At 38.9% G+C, this 19,060-nt stretch overlaps 1 protein-coding gene across 1 annotated transcript in view; it reads left to right on the top strand.

Moving 5' to 3' along the window:
• The window catches only part of LOC149285179 (tRNA-queuosine alpha-mannosyltransferase-like), an 83,246-nt gene that overhangs the window by 43,677 nt on the left and 20,509 nt on the right, over nucleotides 1–19,060 (top strand). The window contains exons 6-7 of the mRNA XM_089495723.1: nucleotides 6,946–7,236; nucleotides 16,590–16,699. Of these exons, the coding sequence (XP_089351849.1) occupies nucleotides 6,946–7,236; nucleotides 16,590–16,699 (401 nt within the window). The remainder of the gene's footprint in view (nucleotides 1–6,945; nucleotides 7,237–16,589; nucleotides 16,700–19,060) is intronic.

Genomic DNA, 19,060 nt, shown 5'->3' with positions numbered 1-19,060 from the left:
CCGGGGCCAGTTTACAAGTGATTAACAGCCTTTAACACCATTGCAAACCCAATAACTCTGGGTAAATGAACTTCTCGTTTATCAAGTAACTGCGCGGATGGCGGCTACCATTTTTTGGTGTATTTAATACCAATTTTCTGATATGTTAATGAAAGGAGTAAAAATTATAATATCTTGAAAGAGAAGAAAAGGGAGATGATTTCTTTGATGGTTCGGCTGTGATCATTGCTGGTCTTTTACCTCTGAACTATTTATTTTATTTTATTTTTTTAACCCTTTTGTAGATAGTTGTAAGACTATATTCCTGGAGCAGGCATTGGGGTGGGGTGGGGGGTGTCAGCAGTTCTTTTCAAACTTTATTTACAGAGTTGGGAATGAGCTCAATCAGTAGACGTCATCTCTTTAACACTAGCAGGTCTTGGACCTGGACCTGGCAGTGAGGGAGTTGAAACATGCATGGGATAGGCATGTGGCTTCTGTATCTAAGATGAGACCAACGATGGAAGGTTTGAGATCCTAAAAGCAGCAATAAAGAGCAGACTCGATGGAAAGATTCTAATCTGCCATCAGATTGTATGTTTCTAGGATGGAATGTTTTTGAGTTGAGTAAGACATGATTGTTTCTTATTTTAATTTCCAAGTGAGAAACACTGGGCAATGGGTACGTCTATTGGCCGTTTGATGCTTAAGTAGCTGGTTACTAGAAAAGGTAAAGTTGGCAAACGCTTAGCGGGATCTTTACGCCTAATTTTCATTCTGTACCCTAGTTGCTATATTTAGTTTTTTTATGAGCTGAAAAATCTCATAATTTGATCAGTAAAAAGAATCAGTAATTAGAATAATAGCCTATTTAATGCGCTTAGCCCACATGGTGATTTTGTACATGAACGATTGGAATGAAAGTGTATGCGGACAATCCTCTTGTTCCTTACAATAGGCTACCAAGGAGGTGACCCCCATAACACTGATTTATTTAGGACCAAGGTGCATGGAAAAAGGGGTTTAATAAGAGGGAGAACATGTGGAGCTGGAGAAGACCGAAGACTGAAAGTTCATACAGTAAGGAGAGGATGTTTTTGAGTGTGTATATTTACCATGTATACTAGTGGTATGTCAAGATTTCTAAATTCCACATTTATAACAGTGTTTAAGCCGGACTCAGTGGATACTTAACCTAAACATTGCATGCAAAATCTATACAAACCATTCCAGACTGATGAGGACATACATATGGTATAAAAATTACGAAGCAAAAATAAATTAAATCCAGTTGCCTAATGATTCAGCCCCATTACTACTGTAGCCCTAAATCATGTCAAATTGTTTGAGAGGTCACAAAATTATTGAAATAGTTCCAGCCTGTGTGCAATCAACATGGTTTAAAACTGTTGATAGTGTTTCTACTTTATGTAAAAAAAAAATGCTAAACCACCCAACTGTCATGAAGACTACTGAGCTTTGAGAGGCTCGATGAAGGAGAAGCGTTCCAATATAAGTTTGAGGGAGCCGATTGTTTCCACTCAGCACAGTGAAGTCCAACATTAATAAGAATATAATCCCAGCATATGGTCATCCTACCAAAACAACAAGGGAAAGGAGCCTGGGAGGTATGTAAGCCGAGTTAAGGGAATTCTGCCCACTTCACTGGTGGGAATGAACAAGGAGATAAGCTAGATGTGGGAACGTCTTGCTCGGCTCCATTGAATACCCGGTAGAGTTCTCCCTAATGAAGTCCATTTTTGGAGGGGTGATAGAAGATTACAAGGAAGTCAAGTGGAGTCTTAAAGTGGCACTCCAGTGCATTAAACAATGCATTCTGTAAACCTGACAAATAATTTCAGTGGAAGCTGCAGCTCCTCACCTTTTCCGTCCTCTGATGATCTGTGCCAATGATTGGCTCCCTTGTTAGCTTCCATGCCTTCTAGAACCTTTGCTATCTGCCGCACGTGCATATATAACCTAAAACTTTTGGGAAAAGGGCATGAGCCACCTCAGTTTGGAAAGAGTACATTAACATACACGTTATTGTATGTGCCAAAACAATTCACCAAGGGACATATCATTACTCCGTGTTGAGGGGGGGGAAGGCGACATTTTAAATGTCTTCTGTTATGCTTTAATATGAGAGGGGATTATGTCGGCTCAGAAATCAAGCTATTCTATTTTTTGCCATTGTTTGTTTCATCTATTAAATAAATACCGGCGTGTCGTTTTACCATTAAATATTCTGCGCCCGTTCACAAGGTAATCTTTGAAACAAAATAAAGTTTTAATATTCCTTACATTTCAACAAAACTTCAAGTGATATCTGGAGGTATTTTCCGTCAGATTGTATTTTTTTTTTCAATTTTCAGACTTTCAAAAACCAGAACATTATAGTCTATGGTTCATAAAATAGAACCATAGACTAAACCTTTAATGTGTTTTTTATTCTTCATGATGACATCAGTATCTTTTCTCCGAAGAAGGAAATGCAACCCATGAGTGTTCTCTATTCCGCAGTTAAATGAGGCATTGTGTGTAAACAAATATAACCTAACAAAACATGACAACGGTTACTCTACTTAATACACGACTAAAATGCTCATGTGTGCATGAACCTTCCGCCTTGTACATTGACGCACCGAGAAGAGTCAACAAAAATTAGCAAATACAAGGAAAAAATGACTTTAAGGAACAGCGAGATGCTGAGATAAGACATTGTGATAGTTGGATGAGTCTGACATTATAAGTGCGGGCAAAATGGAAAACACTGGCATCAGCTATTTAGACGTATTTTTGAAAGAAAAAATAATTTAGTGCATTTGTTCTGTAAGGAGAGATACATTGCTGGTTACAAATAAAGTATTTTACCTATGGTGTGAAATAAGGCTTCTTCCATTCCACCTGCACTGGAACCCAAAGAGTTACAGCTAGCCCTTTCCTCTGTGCTTTGATATTAAAGTGGACTCAACATGAATACAAAATAGAACATTATCTGAAGACTGGACCCTCGGTGCAGAGATTTCTCATGGGGCCATCCAACAGACCCCTTAAGTTGTCTTGACGCTGGGACGTCCCATAGTTTGGCCAATAATAGACATCAGACATCCTAGCTAGATTGGCCGTGTGTCAGGGCTGCCCTTATGGTTTGCGGATCCCACCTGCCCTTAGAAAATGGCAAGGTGAGCGCCCTCTTTCCCTCATGCTTGTGGTCTCTATAAGTCAGACTGCTACAATATGACATCATATGTCATCACACAGCTCAGGAAACGTGAAGGACAGCAATAACTATCTCCTTAGGGACCTTCTAAGACTGGGGCCTGGAGCAGGAGCCCCGCTTGTTCCTTCCCAAGTTTGTCCGTGCCTTGTGGCTTAATTCACAATAATTAGTACAGAGGTCTAGGCAGGCAGCAAAGGATCAGACAGACTTGGCAACATCAATTTAGTAATGATCAGATTTAACATATTCTACAAGGAAGTTTGTGATTAAGGCCACTGGCATAATTGACGCAATTGCAGAGAAGTTTGTGATGTATCATGTACAGACACCAGAAGAGAGCAGAAGAAAGTATATAAACCGTGCCCAGTAGCCTCCATTAGCCTTCAGTAGCCTCAAAGACTATTTACATGGGGCTTTCAGCAAACATAACTCACGAGGACTCTAATATGGGTCGGATCCATGCCTAATGTGAAACTACTGTTCCAGCTGCTCGTACTCACTCCGCAGACATGCATGAGAAATCTAAACTTACATTATACCGAATACATACAGCCATTAAGCGATTGAAGGGACCCCTTTTCATCCATTTTTATTAAGGTCCCTTCAAATTAATTGTGACACCATCTTTTGTCAAGCAAAACACCCGAGAATACGATGCTAACAATCACCCAGATTACACAATACTTTATCAACAGTTTTATCACAAAAGAGATTTTGATTTATTTTTGCCTCCAGGCAGTGTCATTGCATTTACACTCCTTACTTCATCAAGGGAGGAAAAATAAATGACTACTCCCAGGGCCATATTTTTTTTTTTTTAATTATGATAAAAATGTATATATCTTAATCAGTTGGTTGCTTTTTTAAACCCTTTATACCCTTGGGGGTAGAGAAATGCATAGATTTGTTACCCACCACCAAAAAAAGGAGCTAAGAAAAAGTGTTTTGGTTTTTTTCTTCTTCTACCTTTAAGCGTTAGCGGCGACACTGATGGTTTTAGTACTTTTACCCCCAAATCATACGTGTTTGATTTCACTTTTTTTTTTTCTTCTCTCTTGGGAAGCAGTAATGACAGAGGATGGAGGAAGATATTGTTCGGAAGGATGAGAGAAAATAAAAACTTTGAACCAAAATGCAGATGGACAGCAAAATGACTGCATTTCAAAGAGGCATTAGCTAGACTAGACAGACCTTTTATCAGATTGTTTTCCAAACGTCTGACTAGCATTTCCTCTGGAAGTAATCAAACCATAAAAACATTGCATTGCACAGAATGAGCAGAAAAAAAACACATTGTGGTTGTTTTTATCTTGGTCGGTGGAGATGTTTTTGATATTTAAGAGTTGGGTACAGTGGCGTGCTCTAGCCTAGCCCAGGAAGCCCTTCCACTGGGGGCAGACCGCCATCTTGGGTATTCAGGGCTCCCAATGCACCACTGCTCAATGGGCCGGTTAATATGGAGATCTCTTATAAACCTTAACTGGCCCGTTTCCTGCGCAGAGGACGCTCCAGACACAGCCTCCATAGTATGTGTCACCCTTTAAAGAAAAGAATGCAGGGATATGATGACCGTAGCGATCAGCTGTAAGGATGGTGGCCGTGGAGGAAGGCAATGCAATAAAATGACTACAGCCTTTTTGTTGGTTGATACCACGGAGCAAATATTTGCCAGTTCTCCCACCATCCATTTGTCTCAATGATGTGCCTTAGCATATAACGGGACATGGACATCGCCTTAGTATGCCAATAACGTGTTAAAGCCATACTTAAATATCCATGGCCTAAAGTTGTGGATATGATAATGGCCAAATCTGTGGGTGGACACGTCCTACTAAAAGGGCCTTCAACACGAAGATGTTGCCTTGATCAGTGTTTGATTATAACTAAAGGCAATGATGTTTAAACCAGTTACCTTTTTTTTTTTTTTTTTTTTACTATATTTGAGAGACTTCAGTCTTTTTTGAGAGAATGAGATTGATAACATGTTACCGGGCCAACATAATAAATTTTTTTTTAAGTTACATACACTTTCAGGACCTCGGAGGTCTCATTTTAAGAGGAAATTAAATCTCCTCATCACTCCATCTGAAGAAGAAACTTCTGAGGTCCTGAAAGTTTCTGTGACTTTACATCTGGTAGCCCGATAAAAAGTATCGACTTCTACCGACTTCATATTGCTATATCTACTTTTCTACTTATATGAAGAAAGTGTTGCTTACAAGAGAGGATACAACATAATTCCCCTTCATCTGATCTCGTTGGGATTACAAAAACATCCTAAATGATTTAACTGGTAAATCCAGAATAAACTCCGGATCAACAACTTTTACATTATCATGAGAACCTATGAATACCACAATAATGTGTTTGCTAAATTCATTTTATTCGAGAACATTCTTTTGCCTTCTTCCAATCCTTGTAGCTTCCTTAAGGTCTGTATTGATTTAGTGCCTCAGGACATGTATAGGTGCAGACAGGCTGACCTTTGACTAAGCGATCTGACCTCCAGACCTCCGACACTGCAATGCTGCAATGAGTTCCATTCGCATATCTTCATCTTTCATTGTCTGGGGGCATCATTCTAGTTTTACCTCCTGGTGGAAACTTTTCCTGTATTACAGAACTCCAGCAGTGTGCAAGATCGCTATGAGTTACTGCAAATGATGATTGATTGGAACCGTTACAGCCCCCCCCCCTCTTCTTTTGGTCTCTTGCTGGAGTCTGCAAAATCTTAGCTATAAAGAACAAAATGTTAATCTGTTAATCATAATAATAATATATTATTATTAATAAGATAATTTTTACTCGTTACTCAAAATATCTGATACAACATTTATTATTTTTATTATCTTTTATTTATATAGCACCAACAATCTACCTATCGCTTATTATTTGTCTTGTACCTTTGTTCTATTTGGCAATTTTTTCTATTATTATTATTATTATCATTATTATTATTTTTATGATTATTATTAGTTTGATTTATATAGCGCCAACAATTTCTGCAGCGCTTCTTACAGTCCATACATTCAAAGGGTCTGAAAAAACTAGAAGTGACAGACTAAGACAAACTGATTTATTAGGTAAAGAATGCTCTGCTCACAAGTTTACAATCTAGAGATAAATATAACACTGAAATAGAAGTTCATATGTGACCTTTTGATTAGGGGACCTATCGTACAACAACGCAACATCAAGCGGGACATAATGTCCTCATCGAATTTTGCATTATTTCTTTAATCCTAATTTCCAATTAAGTAGGATAATGGAGTAGCTCTGGTCTATATTGTATTAATCAATGGATCATGAATATGCACCTAAAGTATTGTTATTAATATTACTATTTGTTTGCATGACCCAAAATCCAATTCTTAAAGGGCAAAACAGAATGAAAACATGAAGCTCCTGCTTCCTAATTTATAGTCTAGGACAGTCCTACTGAACCTATGATTCCTGCCTCCTCAAAGTGGATCTCAGAATGATACAAAGTAAATGTGTTTTAGAAGGGATGCCAAGAGCAGGCATCATCGGTGGATACTTGGTTACGGTTAACCACTGTGCATCGTGTAGTGTTGGCCAACGTCCCTTTGAGATACGTTGAGTTTAAAATGAGCAAATGGTTCAAGGATCGATTTTATTTGGGATGTCAATTTTAACAATGGCCAGTGGACCTCTCTTTTCTGGCAGTGTCCATCCTTAGGTCAGATGGTGAACCATCACATTCATGTATTTGTATTTCCCAGGTTTGTGCCACACCATAGACGCTCTCCTGAGAAAACAACAGACTGCGAAGCTGCCGAGACATCTTCTCATAGCACGAGTTTGCCTTCAAACACGCAAAGCGGGACTAATGAATCTATGGATCCCGATATCTCAGAAGAAGAGCAGAAAACCGGGGAACAGACCGAAGAACCAAATAATCAGAACGCTTCAGCGAGTGAACGTGTTCCTCATGAGATCTCCAGCGCATCCCCAGCTTTGGATACAAGCAGAGTTCATCAGAGGCCTTTGCACATTGTCTGGCCTCACAGATGGTAAGTATTTATACATTTTAATGTAACGCTCGCATGTATAGTCGCAGACTAAATATACACAGCTGCCGAAGTTTTTCTTTCTTTTAATAAAAGCTCCAACCTATCTACAAAGTACGGACACTATAATCTTCGTTATATTCCTTCGGTCGGAACCAAGAGCAACCTGCACGTTTGTCAATAGGGGCCTGATAACAGTAATAATTATTTTGTATCATGGCACGATTAACAGAGGAAAACACTACCTGCGGGTCCAGTCGCCTCGAAACTGAAAGAATTGTGACATGCCGCATAATCTAAGCAGACATACACTCATAAACTTCAGCTCAGAAAATAAATTAGGATTTAGAGAGAGGTAAAATGTCCCAATAATCTTCCGGTATTGGGCACGAACATTTTAATCTAGTTTTTATTCCTCGCAGTTTGTTTAATCTGCATGTGGCCTGATTAGAGTTCCCTTCATCCACAGATTATAGACTGTTTATCGCAGAGACGCTGGGCTGATCGCTAGGTCACATTTTCAGAGAGCGACTGTTTGCAGGTGAAGCAATAAGCACACCGCGCCGACAGGGAAAATCGCCTTTACGAAGGATTTGACTTCCAGCGTCTAAAACTCAGCCAGCCCTCCCCGGTGATCTGCAGCATCTGGTACCTAAAGGGATTTTCATCTTTGACTCTGAATGTCTGAACATAAAAATTTAGGGATTGGAATTTCGACGTGGAAATCAGTCTTTAGATTGGGTTTTAATCAACTTCACACTTCTAGCCCACAGCACCTCAAAAAAAAAACATAGGAGAGTTTTTTCTAACCATTTGTGTGATAAAACAAGTATTAGCATGTCAAATCCTACCCGGAAAAAAAGATCTTTTTTTTTTATTTTTTTCTTAAAAAAGATCTATTTTTTTATTTTTTTCTTAAAAAATATATATTTTTGTATTTTTTTATTTATAATTATTATTTTTTTTTATTATTATTCTTGGTCAAAATGTACAGGACATTTTATCAGATGACATGCGATTCAGCATTCTTGCGGTCCCATAACCTTGGAACAAAACCTGTCCCTGTTTTTTAAATATTTACATATATTTAATATATCATCTTTAATCCAGCATAATAATTTCAAGAGGATCATGTCGAAGCCTAATTAGAACCTGTGAGGTTTATTACAGATCGCAATAAAATGCTTGTGAGCCCCCCCCTCCCCTCCCTTTCCTAAATGCTGTTACAGATATTTTTTATATCATTTTCCTCATTAATAATTCGCGTAGAACAAGACAAATCTCATTTAATAAAATTAACAATATTAAATTGAATAATTCCCTGTCTCGGCTGCTTACATATATATTTTTGTAGTAATTTAGTTTTATCGCCCTAAGTTAGTCGCTCAAAGAAATGCAGAATTGTGCACATTATTGTTAAAAGCTAAATTATTTTTAATTTGAAGAAGGAGGTGGAGGGCAAAAAAAAAAAGCCTCATCAGCAAAAAACCCCCCAAAAAACCTCAAATGCCAAAATATTAAAGAAACACATTCATCCTTACGGGTAATATAGTAGAACGTTAGAAACTTGGAGGTTGCCAGCCACACAAACTAACATTAGGGATAATTTTGAAAATCTAGCGTGCAGTCAATTTTACCGATGCCTGGGGACATACAAGGTAGAAGCTGACAAGAGAACTAATTTCGTTTGGGTTATTTACTGCTATGCATCATCCACTGCTTCCCGCTTGACACCCAGCGATATAAAGGCGAGTATTATCACACAGTAAAAATTTATGTTGACATTCAGTATTTGTTCAATATGTCAGCAGTATTACTTTTCATAATAAAAAGAAAAAAAAAGAGAGACCCGGCAAGAATAGAGAAACTCGGAACGCCGGCGCGCTCGCATAGATATATCTTTTTAATAACAGCCTATAAGGTTAATATAGTTTACCTTTGAGAGTATACAACGGAAAACAAGCAGGGTTAGCAGGAAAAATGACGAGAAGCGTCAACCCCGCACTGTTTGCTTGCTATTACCTTGGTGAACCGTGCCTGCTCTATGGCCCGCGTCTGATATCTGTTTGTTGTACAGAGAGCGGAGCATTAGAAAGAAAGAAAGAGAGAAAAAAAATATATCAAACCCTTAATACTATTGTGTGCCCATAACCATCTGTCACTGCTAGCCTGGAGATGAGAGGAAGATTACGAGGAATAAACACAGAGCTGATGTGCATTGGTAAAGCCTCCAGGCTAGAAACTCTTGTGGGGACATCAAAGACATTATAATTCCGAGGCAGTCAAAGATTACTGTGTGTAACCTGTGCTGACAACAGATAAATGGTCGGCAATATTGTGCCAGAACCGTTGGGTCCTGCATCGAGTGCTGCTGATGATGATGATGATGATGAAGGCAATGATGATGTTATCTCGCAAGTATGGACTCTGCTGGGATAATTTTATGATAAAACGCTTCTCTTTTTCCGCCCTCCCAACGCCACTAGGTCTAGCGAGACATTTCCTAGCCACGGGGGTAGCAATCAGTTTCTTTAAAATTCAACGTTCTAAGCCCATTAGAGTTCCAACACAGCAAGGTTCTTCAATGGGAAGCCAAAGCGCTTGTCTTTTTCTTCAGGGGAGTCTATGCAAATATGTACCGTTGAACTCGTGCCCTCTCGGTGTTAGGGTGCTTCGGTGGCTGATTTATGTAAATGGTCTCGTAAAAAAAAAAAAAAATACTGATTCTTTTTAATTGGTGAATATAAATTCGAAAGCAAAGATTCTGTTTTATATTCATAAAAAAAATGCAGTTCTTCAATCACGTTTACATATTCCTCTTAAGAAAAGAGAGAGAGAGAGCGCAAAACTTAGGAGGCACTTGCTGACTGCCGAGGATTTACGCTACGCGTGGGTAAACGTAAACGCAACGTAATTTTATTAACTTTACAGGTTTCTGTATATATATATATATATATATAATCAATGTAACTGGTTTATAAGATGAGTTACATTTGAATAGCCGTATGCATCTGCCATAGCTTGTTTGGCGTCACCGATCATCCAGCCTTTTGCGTTTGTTGGCCGGACGATCCGTTACGAATGGTACATTCAGTTTGTCGCTATTTTTATCAATATGCAAAATGCCTCTTAAAAATTCATCTGGAAAAGTAGCGCACGGACCGGGGAGAACAAAGTAGATTCTCTTTAGCGGATTCTACAAAAGCTCTCTGCGGACACATCTTAAAGGCATCATGTTTTCAATAAACTTCAAAACACTTGCACTTTTTTTTCTCCGCGAAATGAAAGCTTATTCAAATAGGATGCGAGCGACTTTGAGACGGAGAAAGCTAATGAAGTATGCATGCTGCACTAAACACCATATCCTTCTTTTCTTATTAGATATTAATTAAATCAATTATGAATTCATGGGAAGTATAAGAAGAAACAGATTCTGTCATCCGAAATATATGTTACGAGCTCATTGTACAACTCTCCGGGCCACGCTTTTAGTTTGTATCACGGGCACATAATAAGTAATTGGTGTCAGGAATGAACAAAGTGATTCGTTTCCAAACTCTGCTGACCGTACGAGTGTCAAGCAGTCTCGGCTTAGGTTATTAGTTTTACAAAATGAGGTATCGTGTAGGTACCGATGAAAAGCCTGTGGTGTGTTAGACTTCCTTTAGCGGGTGAATAATATAGCGTCTGGTATGGACCTTTCCGGGTCTGAAGCATTAAAATAATAATTAGAACGCTAAGTGGACTGTTCAGTTCCTTCGTTGAGAATGAATTCTTTTTAACCAGAAGGGTAATTATTATGCGAAGGCTACGTATCTCTGCATATCATGCCACACTAGGCTTCACCATCAAGGCTAAAATGTATTGCTGTATTTTATGTATCTTTAATTCATAAGGATAACACTTGCTTCAAACACCCCAGAAGCTTAAAGTGCAAAGAGGCGGCACGTAACTTTTTGTGCTGATATTGATGTCCAGAAGTTTACCAATTTGGTTCATACTGTTTAACGGGAAACCCCAACATCCTACCGACAGTGTGATTTGATGTCAGTTGAGTAGCCATAAAAAAATACTGGGAAAACATTGCAACTGATGATGCGAATAGATGGATTTCCGTTGGATGCCATAGGCCAACTTCAAGGTATGATTGTTTTTGTTTACTGGACACCGCTTCACCAAAAAGGTCAAAACAAATACAATGTGCCGGGTTGATGCACCTGTTAAGAAGTTCACCCATGGGAATTGTTGGCGTTACACCCTGGATATTGAGCTTTGCCGAATCACATTGTTATTTGGGTGTCAATGACACTAAGCAGAGTGTGTGCATTTCAGAATTGAAATGGTTTCCAAGGGCATGGATCATGCCACGAACCTGAAACATTTGGTGGCGGAGATGGGTTGGCCTTTGGGCTAATATCTTCCCTTGAGGACTTTAGTGGTTCCACCCTTCAGAGGGAAACCAAGAAGATCTGGCTCTTGGTTTTGCCTGGCGAGGTAAGGAAAGGATCGCAAATCGATTGGGAGAGTGTGACCGCCAAAAAAAGGAAGACTGGGGTTTGGTGATCCACTTCTTCGAGGAGCATTATGGAACCCACTAAAGTGGATGGATTCCACCACATTCTTCACTGGAAGCACAGCCCTTTGCCTTCGGAAGATACATCTGTAATAATTACTTCTAACTCTTGTATCTAGCTGTATACTCGTTCCTGTAACATACTCTATTGGAAACACATCTCCAGAAACTATTCTTTTGCGGAATCCAGAAGACAAAAAATAAACTGTCTGGGAAACAAAGTAGCGCAAAACCAAATGCCGCCTTCAGCAAGGCTGTCACTATTTAGTATTTATATCCCCAAATCCTCACATTGTCCAACGAACGTATAAATAAGTGATATTAGAGACATTTTAATTGTGGATATATGATTTAAATAGCTTTCCCTGTGCTATGCAGCTTGGTGTGAAAACCTGTTATCTCTGAAACGGGGGGGGGGGGGGAAGGTGATGGAGCTGATGTTCCTGTTTCCTTGGCAACAGATTTATTTATTAAGGGTCTGAAATAACGTGAGCTAATGTACCACATACCTGCGCATCAGCAAACTCCTATCTTAGCTTCAAATGACAATTAAGTCCTGGACAGCTCCAGCCAGGGGTTAATGTTACTCATTAAGAGAAGTAGGTCATTACTGGAAAATCAAGGCACTTACAGCAGCCTGGCTAAAATACAAAATTCTGCATCTCAACTAGTGAGCTTTTTATGTTAATTAACCTTACTTTCCTTGATTTTACACATATATATAAATATATATTAATATAAATATATATTAATATATATATATATATATATATATATCATATATAGCTGTGTATCAGTTAATTAAAAAAAGGCAAGTTTACTTTTTCCGCCCTTTTTCTCGCCTTCTCGTTATTTCCAGTTCCCTTTGATATGGTTTCATTATGGCAAATGCTTGTGTCTATATGATTTTTTAAAAAGGGTATTAAAATTAAGAAGAGACACATCGCGGAAATCAGCTTTATCGCAAGGGAATAAGCAAATAAATCCGTGGAAATTAAAATAAATAAGCTTTTGCTAATACCTCACCTAAGGAGTAAAATGTAAACCCGACAGAGCTGGAGATGTTTAGAGGTGTTTTTTCCTCCGTCGGTTTATACTTTGCTTGACCTTCACAGACTGGAACTGTTGAAGAGCTTCACGGAACTTCCACGCCGATGATTTAAATATGTTAACTTGTTAAGTTTCTGTTTCTATTGGTCTTTATGGCTTAAATAAATTGAAAAAGAAAGGTTTTTTTTGGCTACAGGAAGATATATTATTCAGAGATAAAGGATGGTTACAGTAATTGTTGAAGGTACATGGAATGTGGGGTAATGTTGTTTGCCCCCCCCCTAAATCCTAATTGGCGCTTAGCCAGTGGGCTTAATGTATTGACAGCTCACATATTATTCATTGGGAGCTGGACGGTAACTTGTTTGCAATGAGTTTGGATCATAGTGAAGTCCAAATTTGTGTTAAGGTCAACAAAGACTCAACTCTGGAGGATTCATACCTACTCGGTTATACTCAAGAAGGGACCATTACAATCAGGACTTGAGCACAACTCCAGGCATGTCCCAGCTCAATATGAGAAGAGCAACTTCGGGTCCCAAGGACACCATGCAGTCAACGGGCTGGTCCAGCTGATGAGCAGCCATTGTTGGCTCTCCCAGTTGTAGGTCGAGGCAAGACACATCTAGAGTTCTTCTTTTCCTAGGTGCGTTGATTGGTTTTCAGGAATGCTCTTTCCGGGCTTTGCTTCGGGTTAAGGTCTATCCTCCGAAACACAACCAAACTCCAAGCTGTTGTATTTGTGCTGATATACACATTTTATGTGTGCTGTACACCACTCAAGTCATGTTGTTCCTAACCCCAGCCATGTGCAGACTTAACACATAATGCTGTTTTCAATACACAAGGAGTTTACCTGATTTCACTATGCATTATAAAGGGCTAATCCCTGTGAGCCCCATCTGCAAGAAGACCTGAGCTAACCCTGTGTAATGCATAATTCATGTGAGGAAATGTCTCTCACCAATTTGACTGTGCATCCTACAGGGTCCCCTTCCGCATTTCCTCCAAGATTAGCCCTTCATAATGCATAATGTTGACAATTTTGAATGAGGTATAACCCAGTTGTTATTTATTGATTTATATAGCGCCATCATATTCTGCCGCGCTGTACAAAGGGATTGGTACAGACAGGCATTGCCCAGTTTCTAGATGTATATATTCATGCATTCATGAAGTGCCTGCATAATCCGCGGAGCTGTACACCGGACAGAGATAACGTACACTTTTATCCTCGCCAAGTAGATGAAACATCTTTACGGAACTATAAGATGTCGCAAAAACAAATGTCGACTTGGAAAATATTCAAACTCTTAATTAAAAGATCCCTCTAGTGCTGCTGTAACCAACATATCATTTTAATTTGTTTGAAAACTTGTGATTTCCGATAAACATTTAGATAAACACTTAAAATAAATTACTTACTTTAACGGTTTTGAATAGCATATTGAGTGTGAAATTTTGCAATACTGCTCTCAAATTCATTACTGGAAAATGTGTAGACCTAAAGAGGAATCTGTCACTTAAACGGCGCGCAGGAATTCTTTTGGCAGGTGTGCGGCCCATTGAAAAAGATATTGTACAAGAATTGCAAGCAGATGAGCAGATAAAAAAAAAAAATAGTAAAACTTTACTTTTTTGATGACTTTGCTGCTGCAATGCTGGCATGCAATCAATATCGCCCCTACTGGTTAATTTGCATATGAAGGTGCGGGGTGATGTCATGATGTGTTATGGGCCAAGGTTTTAATGGTGGTTAGTGCAGACTTACGTTACTAGGAACTTACCCCCCCCACCGCCCCCCCAATAACCTTCCTCCTTTTTATGGGGGGGATTAAGGGGTGTAAATTAGTCAGACGCCAACACAGCAAACCTTCGACAAAACCGGTCAAATAGAGTAATTCCCCAAACTGGTGATCCTCGCGACGGGAAATTTCATAATCATCCATCTTTCTGGTTTAGTCCATTAACTTATTCACTAAGAAGCCATTACACAAGGTGTCCATTTCATCAAAAGAATACGTCTCTTTTGCTGCTTACCAATTATTAAAGGACTTTGAAATTCCATAATTTATGCTAATTAAAATGTTCAAACTGAAAAAAAGCTATAGAAAAGCACTTGTTTTTTTCGAAAATGATCCTATTACACCTTTCTGAACGGCTAGGAAGGTCACCTTGTGCATTTTATACTTAATTTGTGCCCTTTTAAAAAAAAAAAAAAGAGGATTTTTTTACTTAATAAAACCTTTATTGATTAGGAAGGGACAAAACTCCAACTCTGACACCTTCCGGTTATGGTTTTCTAAAGTGCGAAACCGCAGCTGTTCTGGCGGAACCTTATTGCTCAGGTTTTAAGATCTTACTATACATATTTGGGTTGTTTAAAAGGAAATTACATCTAAAATACAAGTTCAACCCCTATCATCAAGACTGCTAAAGGCTTATGTTTGAAGGTTGTTGAGACAGGATCCCATGGGTACCAAGCCTGACACATGTTTCCATGTGAAAGAACACTTTGTAACAATCACAAATACTAAGTCCATACAAACATTAAGATGCTTGAAAGGTTATTAGGATGCCATTTCCCACAGCCGCCTTCTCATCAAGTGCTCTTAGGCACAAGTGGAGAGTAAAACTACTGCCCCCTGGCTCCGGGAAAAGTTTGATTTAATAAAAGATCTGATTTTTCCCCCTGAAAAATATCTACATATCCTTGAAGGTTTAATTTGTCCCTTTGATATGACTTAAGAATGGGAAGGTAACTTACATGAGATGTCGTTCAAGCCAACTTCATTCGCTCACGGCAGTGGACTCTCTTAGCGGGAATGGATCACATGACATTTACTCCTCCTATGATATTACAGTTAAATATTAGTATCAGAACTCAATAGGACTTCAATATGGGCCATTTAGAGCTTAAATTGGCCAAGTCAGGATGCGTTGACCTAAGATCAGCCATGAAAGCTCATTATATTCCTGCCACCAGTTAGAAACGAATGCTGGGAACGTTAGTCCCCACAATTTAAGTGGGGTCGATACCTTCGCAAGTAATATTCTCATCTAGTGCATGAAAAGCATTGTACATTGTACTCAGATCTTTTTCCTTGCTAAACTGGCGACATTTTCAAAGTTCTGTCCCCCTTACGTCTTGGAGTTCCTGAAGTTTTAGCATATTCTAATGCCCTCTGATCTCTTATATCAGGAAAACAAATGTGCTTAATCATAAGTCCTTCTTCGTGAACATTTAAACTGAGATTACATTTCATTTCATGAAATGCGTTCGGAAACCAGATCATACTTTTTATTTTAACAGTTTAAGAACTTTAGAGCTGCAGCCAAAAGCTGTCCATGTAAACTTATTGTAGGTATTCGTATGGCATCCGAGTACAGCCGGGCAACTTGAGCCATTACCTGGAGACAAATATCCGCTAATAGGAGAAACCGGCTATTATCAGGCAACAGCGATGATGGTCAAAGCCGGTACGCCTTCGACAAACACTCAGCGAAACCTTGTTCGGAAAGTATCAGAAGTCATTGGCTTCGAGCTACAGAACGGTTGAAACAATCTCTAAAGGTTTTGAGTGCGGATCCGGTGTTAGAGGGCAGACGAGGAGATATTGTTGGATACCTGGGGCGCTAAAAAAAAAAAACGAAGCAATCAAACATTAGAAATCTCATTCCTGCCTCTTGTGAGTTCGCTAACTAACCACATTTTCTCTTGTTTGTTTTAAAGGGAACACGATAAAGACCCCGAAACCTTCTTTAACGTGCTGCTGAAGCTGAAAGAACGCGGCTTGCCTTTTAACGTATCGGTTCTCGGAGAGACGTTCGCTGACGTCCCAGGTACGATTTTCATCTTCATTTTATTGCCTGTTTGTCAAAGGGGTTAAAATCCTAAAAATATGTTGGACCGTTAAATTTTCTTTGGAGAGAAAAAAAAAATATTGCCTGGAATAGACTTCCAGCTGAAGTGATAGTTATCTAAATTAGTGCAAGGCTACGATGATATTACTTTGCTGCTCATTCAGTGTCTTCAGTCCCACTAAGTGTTGCCATACCAGGGTTTTTCCAGGACTCCTCTTATTTGTAAAGAACCACCACCTATAAAATGGTCTTCCTAGCATTAGGGGGGGTATATAAACTGAAGTAATAGTTTTAATACATACTGCAGGGCAGCACAGTGATTGGTAAAACTTGATGTGTCCTGGAAGAAACGGTAGATGTTTCAGCTTCAATCCCAGTCCTCTTTTTTTGGCATTGTACACCATGTTTTCTCCACCTTTCTTTGAACTTCTCTATCCGATCTCCCTTTGTCCCGTTTCCTACAGAATTTTACAGACCACCTGCCTTTCCTCATTGGGCTTTCATCTGACGTTCTATGAACCAGTAACCATAAAGGGGCATAAACTGGGACATCGGTCACTTGCAGTCCAAACGTGTGTCCATCTTCGACATTCCTTTTATATTTTCCTTTAATACTTTCCTAGAAGGTTGTTCCTTACAGCTCCTTCAGTGAAAAAAGAATGTCAGAAATGTATAAATTTCTTAAAAATTACCTCCCTTTGTGCTTTCAGTTCAGGTCTAATTTCATTTTAAATACTTGTCTATTCTTCAACGATTTGAGATGGTATTTGTGTAGTTTTTAATTACTATGTCTCTATAATATCTCTACCTACAAAGCTAGAACTCGTTTCTGATTAGATATGAAAAAAAAAATAACAAATATATATTTAAAAAAATACTGTAAAGAAATACTTCTTAGACAGCTGTTGTTAAGGAAAATCTCACATAGTACGGATCTCTAGAATAGCAAATATCAAATACTAGATTGTTGGTTCTAATTCTGTACCGATTAATTTGGCTGTTAGTGTGAGGTTAATTAAACCGAATAAATACACACCCCGTCTGACTACTGCATTTATATTTTCTTCCATACAAATGACTCATAAATTAACTAAAAAGGTAGTAATTTTCAGGACTTTTCCGCTGTTGATACAGATTTGTTTTTTTTTTCCTCTTTGTTGGAATTTTTTTTCCAGATTTTTAGTGAATTCAACAAAATAATATAAATACACTTCAAACTGCTATTGTATTTTACTCAAACGGGTTTAAAATCAGGATATTTTTTGTTGACACTATCAATATTGGGCAGAACAAGCCGGGTCAGAAAAACAAAATCACCAAGCGGACACTGAAACAACGCAAGAATGTTACATCAACTAAAGGCAACTAGAAACTGAAGGCCCGGCATTGAAATAGGCAGTCCAGAAGGAAAATGAGATTATTCCATGTTACTAGAGGTCAGCCAGGCGTCGGTGACATCATATGCGTGCAAGCCAGACTGGCGCGTCCCACCGCGATTACGATGACCCACTGCCCCGAAAGATCCACCATCAGAGGGACATTTTCTTTATGCATATCAATGATACAGTTGTAACAGCCTACAGCGTATATAAAGTGGCATCACAGGCTAACTCTGACAAACGACATAATTTGATGCTTTTAGATGGCATCAATATGACATCACAGATGACATCAGAAGTGCATTTCCTGTTATGGCTTTTACCTGTATTTCCATATTTCCCAAATGTAATTATTTACACATCCACTGACTGTATTTCCAAGCAGGGATGAAGACTTTTGATTTATTTTTCTTTCCTCAATTCCCATTTTGGCAAAATATCTGCCAACTATCCAGGCAAACGTTTCTTTATATATATATATAATTGGAAACAGAGAGGTGGATTAAAAAGGAAAATCTTTTTATGCTCTAATCACGTGGATCTGTTCCAGATAACATTTGGGACCTTTAGAGCTTGCTGTGAAAGGGTGGGGCGCATCAAATGCCAGAATATGACATCAGGTTTGGAGACGCGGATGTATAAGTCAGCATTTCCCATTAGGGTGCTGTTTAAAAGGAACCGTGCAAGGAGCGCGTGTTTCACCTCTGTGCAGCCAAGTGAGGCTGTTTTACCTGTAAATACAAGTACAATGCATTAGGATTCAGTGAAATCATAGTATTTTTTTTAACAAAAGAGATTGCTAAATAAGTCTCCTGCAAAGCTGGCCCTTACATGGGTCCCGGTTGGCTCATGGTTCCGAGGTGGCACTTTGACAGTGGTGGCAGTTAGCTGACCCAAGGCATGTTCTTTTGGGAAAGATTCATGGAGAAAGAGAAGCGTTTCTGCCCCTCTCTTTCTCCGC

This window comes from Sceloporus occidentalis, unplaced genomic scaffold (genome assembly GCF_023333645.1).
Source record: "Sceloporus occidentalis isolate IW3139 unplaced genomic scaffold, rSceOcc1.0.p SCAF_83, whole genome shotgun sequence".
NCBI classification, from domain to species: Eukaryota; Metazoa; Chordata; class Lepidosauria; order Squamata; family Phrynosomatidae; genus Sceloporus; species Sceloporus occidentalis.
This window is presented reverse-complemented; position numbering and strand designations above follow the sequence as displayed.